General features: G+C 30.4%; 1 protein-coding gene across 1 annotated transcript in view; it reads left to right on the top strand.

The window, feature by feature from the left end:
- Nucleotides 1–6,524, top strand: part of LOC100168608 (dedicator of cytokinesis protein 7) — a 16,467-nt gene extending 9,943 nt beyond the window's left edge. The window contains exons 17-32 of the mRNA XM_029485258.1: nt 449–628; nt 1,323–1,588; nt 1,663–1,940; nt 2,003–2,304; nt 2,392–2,635; nt 2,781–3,016; nt 3,095–3,538; nt 3,748–3,951; nt 4,130–4,312; nt 4,445–4,714; nt 4,781–4,878; nt 4,963–5,143; nt 5,219–5,399; nt 5,464–5,736; nt 5,804–5,981; nt 6,083–6,524. Coding sequence (XP_029341118.1) covers nt 449–628; nt 1,323–1,588; nt 1,663–1,940; nt 2,003–2,304; nt 2,392–2,635; nt 2,781–3,016; nt 3,095–3,538; nt 3,748–3,951; nt 4,130–4,312; nt 4,445–4,714; nt 4,781–4,878; nt 4,963–5,143; nt 5,219–5,399; nt 5,464–5,736; nt 5,804–5,981; nt 6,083–6,437 — 3,873 coding nt within the window. The 3' untranslated portion in view covers nt 6,438–6,524. The remainder of the gene's footprint in view (nt 1–448; nt 629–1,322; nt 1,589–1,662; nt 1,941–2,002; nt 2,305–2,391; nt 2,636–2,780; nt 3,017–3,094; nt 3,539–3,747; nt 3,952–4,129; nt 4,313–4,444; nt 4,715–4,780; nt 4,879–4,962; nt 5,144–5,218; nt 5,400–5,463; nt 5,737–5,803; nt 5,982–6,082) is intronic.
- The last annotated feature ends 837 nt before the right edge of the window (nt 6,525–7,361 follow it).

Raw genomic sequence — 7,361 nt, 5'->3', positions numbered from 1 at the left:
GGTCTATCCGTATTTGGTATTCAAAACACCTGTTGCCATTTAAAAAAATGCAAGTTGTATTGCGCATGCACACACAGAAAGATCTAAAAATGTAAAAATCATCAAGAAATGTGTATTTATGTATTCCCATCCCCTCCCGAAAACCGCATATTAATCCGATGTCACTGGACAGAATTATTTAGTGTTACCTTTAAAAGGAATCACACTGTATATATATATTCATTTTTATTTTTTCATTTTTTTTATTTAATTTAATGTTGTATAGATATAAATACTGGGCCCCACTGAGAAAACTCGTGTGGGGGCCCAGGAGTTCTAAGAAAATTTATATAAAAAATTAAAAATATATATATTTTTTCTGATATATATAATATATTACTTTTATTTTGCCTGAATAGCTTATAATATAAAACCAAACTAAATTGTTTATAACAAATTTTATTTCTAGCAGGTGAACATAATCAATTGCAATTTAGGGTGGTTTTTGCACGATTTGCTATCTTTAGCTGATAGAGGATTTGTATTTGGTCTGATAAATACATATATGAAAACATTATTTTCTAAACAGCAAAGTCTTCTTCTCCAATTGCCACATCATGAAAACTACTCCGCTTTGTCTAGTCTAAAAGTAATTGTATTTAATAAATATCAAATTTTGATACTCGTGTAGTAGGCTACTTACTTCTTTGGTGTAGTATGTTCCCTACGGTAAAAAGATAACTACCTATTAAAAAAGTTTACAGGTGTTTACCATTTTTACATACTGATTAATAACAATTTATTTAACTTTAATGTACTTAATGTATTGATGATCATCATTGTTAAGTATTTTAATATGTTAATATTGTTATGCTGTGTTTCGTTATCCCAGAAAACTTCAAATATATTGACAATTGTTGTGTTGTGTTTAAATTATTGACTGCCACTATTTTCTTTTGGCTGGCTGTCTAACATATTTGTTGCTTAACACTGCAAGGTGGAAGAACACAACACAAACTAAAATAATTTACAATTTACGCACTTGAAAGATGGATACAACAACATGCTGTTATCACATCCTCTTATTAACTCAAGCAGTCAAGCCATAGTTACTTGTCCGTGATAAAATTAAATAAAGATATAACATATAGAAGAGTAGGTATGTCATATATTCCTGTAGGTAGCCTACTGTACACGTACAGTTTTATGGTTGGTAGCATTTTATGGCAGGTAGCATGCTAAACGAGTAACTACCAACATTTTTTGGGATTGTATGCTCAATTATAAATTTTGTGGGTTTACTTAAATAATTTTATCACATTTTTTACAATATCTTTTCACAGTTGGACTTTTTGAAAATCATTTGTAGCCATGAACATTATGTGCCATTGAATTTGATTAGTAATAATTTTCATAATCTGTCACCCACGTTCTCTGTGGCATCTACAATTTCTAGTCAGTCTTTGTCAATGGCCAGTAATACAATAACAACTATCACAGAATCTACAGTAAAAGAATATTCTGAATTATCATTAGGATTTCGTCGTCATCATTATTTGGTTGGCCTAGTGTTATCAGAGTTTGTCACAGTGTTACAATGTTCTAAAAGGTAAATTAATATATTATATTATTGTAATTTGACTATACAAATTTTTAATGATGAACCATTTTAATTTTTTTAAGTGATTTAAAAGTCAAAGAAAAAGTGGTTGATTTATTACTGGGTCTCATGTCGTCTCATGATACTCGCTATCAACAAGATAGGTGGTCGTCTAGACGCAAAGCGTCAACAAGAGTTGCTCTTATGTATCTACCATTATTAACAGCTGTAACCACAGATTCATCATTTCTTAATTTATTACAATTAGACTTTGAAAATAGCAATGATGTGGTTAAAAATAAACATCTCAATAGTGAAAACGAAAGTGATTTTGATTTGCATTATGTCGATGGTTATAAAAGTAATAATTAAAAATAAAATGTAGTTATTACTCATAAATAATAATAATACTGTTAATTGCAGCTCCTGAAAAAAGTACAGATGAAAATGTTAATGCCATTTCAGCGTCATCATTAATGGGTGTAAAAAATACCACAGCGTCTTGGTATAGACAAACAAATAAAAATAATTGCCGTAAACCCAAATTGAATGCAGTTACATCCACCAAAGTCCTAGCTTGCATATTATGGATATTAAAAAATTTAGACAATGACATAATGCAAGTGTGGTTAGCAGAGTCATCTCATCAAAGAGCTCAAAATACATTGTCAATATTGACATTGTGTATTAACCGTTTCTATAATAATTCAAACAACTACAAAAAGGTTTTGATTAATTTTTCTTGCATCTCTCACACATTGAAGCCTATAATACAATATCAATTTTGTAATTAACATTTTACCTAATTTCAGGGTAACCATAAATGTGTGAATTGTAATTCTCAACCTTCATTAACATCAACTACTAACTCTGCCCAACCAGCTCCTAGTGAGACGTATAATAGTAATGATAGTAGTAATAACATATCAACAACAGCTTCAACCACATCGTTATCGTCTTCTTCTCAATTGTCAACTACTGATGATGTGAAATCAAGGCTCGAGGATGTTATATTAGGCCAAGGGTCAGCTAGATCAGAGTTGATGCGTCGAAAGGGTTAGTTGTTCATTTTTAAATTTTTAAGTATTTCAATGTGAATTGTTTTGGATTATAAATTTGATTTTTAAATTGTTATTTGAAATAATAATAAAATAAAAAAAAAAAATATAAAAAATTAAAAAAATAATCATTTTATTTTCAGCCGGACTCGATGCTGGTAATGGCACTACCGGTACTACTAGTAAAGTGAGATGGAGAAAAGACCATGTTTTGACATATAATAGGCCTTCATCATTGCAATCTTGTTCTTGTAATGTCGATTGTCAACAACAACTTGATAAGATATTTGGCACCAATCAAGATCAACCTGATGTAGAATTAGATTTAGTAAACGAAATTGGTTTCATAATACTTGATACCATTGAACAAATCATTCAGGTCTTTTTTTTTATTTTCATAAAATTATATTTAAAAACCTCTATAAATTGATGTTTAACGGTAATAAATGGTTTTTAGGTGGCTTCTTTGCCTGCTGGTTTAAAAAATTCTAATCCTGTCCATTGGTCGATTCATCGTATTTTCAAACTGCTTCTTCGAGCTATGTCTACTATTACTGCTACTTCTAATAATCAACAATACACTAGTGGTAGTTCTACTAGTTCAACATCAACGACAGCTGCATTACAATGCATGTTTGGTACACAGAGATCAATGGTTGCAAAGTTTCCAGAACTTTTATTTGGAGATGGTCAAGACGAAAGAGATTTAGATGTCAATGACGACGATAAAGAAATCGAAAACTACCACTTTTCCACTAGCAGTCCATCATCTAATCGTTGTGCTAATCTTATATTGATGTTATTACGCCATTGTGCCATAAAATCAAGTTCGATAGGAGTCCGAGCACAAGCAGCTGCCTCTTTATACTCGTTGATGCGGCAAAACTTCGACATCGAAAATGTATGTATATTAATTATATTGAAATTTGTGTACCTAGGTGATTTAAACATAACATTACAAAACTTAAATTTTATTTAAACAACTGTTGACATTACTACTTTAGTAGTTATTTGACAAACAATACTCTTTACAAGGTAACATTCTAAAACATACATTTTTTAGTAAGTATAACTCAGTTGTTTTTATATATTATGTATATATTTTTTTAGAATTTTGCTCGTGTGAAGATGCAAATAACTGTGGCATTAAGCACATTAATAGGAGGAGCTGGAACGTCGTCAACAGCTTCATCTGAAAGTAGAAAAGAAGGATTGTGTTTCAATGAAGAGTATTTGAGACGGGTGTTGAAGACAATACTTTTGTATGCTGAACGAGATTCTGTTGAATTGCAAAACACTACATTCCCCGACCAGGTAAATCTAATAATAATAAAACTTTGTTATTGGCGTATTAAAAAAAGTATGGATGACAACCTGTTTTTTAAATGTTGACTTACTTGATTCTAAAATAAAAATATATACAATATACATAACTATAACTTGTGCCATACTACAATACTAATGGTTCTAACTATACATTTATATCTATTAGGTAAAAGATCTGGTTTTAAACTTGCACACAATACTTTCGGATACGGTCCAAATGAAAGCATATAGCCAAGATCCAGACATGTTAATGGATTTGATGTACCGCGTAGCTAAGGGGTATCAGCAGACTTCATCACCGGATCTCCGGCTTGCATGGCTAGAGAACATGGCTCGAAAACATAATCAGGTTTGATAATTATATTTAAATTTTATAATTTATATTTTAAAAAGAAATGATTATAAATAAATATTATAATCATGTAATTATATAATCTGTATTTCTATAATACGATAAATAAAGATAATTTGTAAATTTTAGAGAAACAATTTTACCGAAGCAGCTATGTGTTTAATTCATGGTGCTGCATTAGTCATTGAGTATCTGACTACGACAGAGAACCTTGATTTAATTGGATGTAGAGGGGCAACATGTCTAGAGTGTGTATCGCCCAATGTGTTGGAAGAATGTGCAGTATCGGATGATGTGATGGTTGTCAGTCAAGCGGCTGATCAAGTTTGTTTGGGCGACGAATTCACCGAAATTGGACTTGTGTCATTGTTGGACAGAGCAGCAGAATTATTCCAAAAGGTTAAAACATTATTTTGTTTTACTAAACAGAAAAACATAAAATTTATAACCAAATTATAATTGTAGGCTGGTATGTTTGAAGTAATGAGTCAAGTGTACAACAAGGTAGCAATACCTCTAATAGAAAAAACTAACGACTACAAAAAACTATCTGATACATATTTGTAAGTATATTCACCACTTATAGAAGTATGATAAGACAAAAGACAAAATATATTTATTAATTATCTTATGAATTATTTAAATAGGAAATTACACGATGCGTATGGTAAATTAGAAAAGTTACAGGGTCGTCGGGTATTTGGGACGTATTTCCGTGTTGGATTTTATGGTGCCAAGTTTTTTGGATCTGATGGGTTAGATGGTGAGGAATTTGTCTACAAAGAACCCACACTTACCAAACTTTCAGAGATATTTGGACGTTTACAGGTAAACTATAAGTTTCAAGAGTAAATCATGCGTGTATAAAATGTAGGTTGATAGATGTTTGTTTTTAAAATATAGAATTTTTATTCTGAACGATTTGGTGAAGATTGTGTAACTATTATCAAAGATTCTAACACAGTAGATGTGAGTTCACTGGATCCAAGGAAAGCATATATACAAATCACATATGTAGAACCGTACTTTGATGCATTCGAACGGCGTATGCGTTCCACGCATTTCCAAAGAAATTTTAACTTGAGTAATTAATTTTAATACAATGTGCAATTACTTTTGTATACCTACATGTTTTAAAACTTTTTCAGAACGCTTCGTGTTTTTCACACCATTTACTCCCGATGGTCGAGCACATGGACAACTAAATCAACAGTACAAACGTAAGACTATTTTGACCGTTGCGCATCATTTTCCCTATTTGAAAACCAGAATTCGTGTACAAAGTCGCCAAACGATTGTTATGGGACCTATAGAGGTGGCGTTAGAAGACTTGAAAAAGAAAACTGACGAATTAGCACGTAGTGTCCGTCAACATCCGGCCGATCCAAAAATGTTACAAATGGTCCTCCAAGGGTGTATAGGTAATTAGTAAAATACTTTATTCAGATACGGTTCATGTTTTTAATAATTGTTATTAATTAAAACCAGGCACTACTGTAAATCGAGGGCCTATGGAAATGGCTACAGTGTTTTTAGCTCCACCACGATATGACAAAAATAATACCAATGATAGAATTCCTGAAGTCCCAGATGAATGTTCTGTGCAACCGCCACCACCACGATTACAAAACAAATTACGACTGTGTTTTAAAGATTTTTCCAAAAAGTAATTTTGTTTTTTACATAGTATTGATTAGGGATTTTGTTGTGGCATTGTGCACATTATATTTAATTATGATGATTTATGAGCATTATTTATTTATCTAGATGTGCTGATGCTTTAGCAAAAAACAAAACTCTAATTGGTCCGGATCAACGAGATTATCAACGTGAACTTGAACGTAATTACAGACGATTTACGGATCAGTTAGCTCCACTTCTGATAGCTGCTACTTCATCTCATTTTGGTAGTGGTGATCAAGGCTTCATTAATTCAACAAACACACGTGGTCCTTATGGCCTCCATCATAACGGTGGATGTAATAATACTACTCAGACATATGATGACAATAATGATAACCAAGACGAAGAAGACGATACAACAATAACAAACATTAGCAGTAGCGGTAATGAGATGAATACACCTAACAATATTAATGAGGATTCAACATTTACAATGTAAATGTTGCTATAAAAAAAATTTATGATCTTTTAAAACATAACTTTTGTGTAAACAAAAATAATTGAGTACTTATTTAATAATTAAGTTTTACTAATATAAGACTACTTATATTTATAATAATTAACTTTTTTTTTAAAAGTAGACATCGTAAAAACCAAAGCAATTTTTTTACTTATTTTTAGTGTGACTTTTTATAAATTTAATTAGAATATTTGTGTGATTTATTACTATTTATTATTTAATATAAGCTATATGATATATGTCTTAAAATATTTGTTCATTTATTTCTTGGTTTTATTATATTATTTAAATAATTAATGTTAAATTATAATAGACTGTTAAATACCTGTCCAGATAAATGGTTGTATGACGAAATGCATATAGCCTAGCATAAAATATAACAACTTAGTACCTAGTCATAACGATTCAGAATATGAAATTATACTAAGTGATAAGATAAACATTTGTATTACTAACACGTATCATGGTATCACAACAAATTGTATCTCCGTATTATCATCCAATTAATGAAAACATTAAGATTTATAAAAAAAAAATTATCCATGACATAATGATTTAATGGGTAAATGAGATATAATTTTATTTTTATTTTGCGAATTGGATATCTTTCTTTTTGCTGTAGACATTGAACATAAACTATGTCTTGATTATTCTGACCTCAAAAATGGCATATTAATATTGACTTGTTGTAGTGTAATAAGATAGATGATTTGCATTACATTTTGTTTACCTCCACTATGTTTTTTTTTTTTCATTACCAAAATCAAAATATATTATTATATCAAACTCTAAGTCAATCCAGTCATAATATATTAAAAATTACAATGATAATAGTTTTAAATTAATTTTTTTCAATTTTGGTAAATGATACTTTAGTACTATACCACTTAGACTACTATGTGG

The sequence above is a fragment of the Acyrthosiphon pisum genome, chromosome X (assembly GCF_005508785.2).
Source record: "Acyrthosiphon pisum isolate AL4f chromosome X, pea_aphid_22Mar2018_4r6ur, whole genome shotgun sequence".
Lineage (NCBI taxonomy): Eukaryota > Metazoa > Arthropoda > Insecta > Hemiptera > Aphididae > Acyrthosiphon > Acyrthosiphon pisum.
The sequence above is the reverse complement of the archived record's forward strand: the minus strand, read 5'-3'. Positions and strand labels throughout refer to the sequence as shown.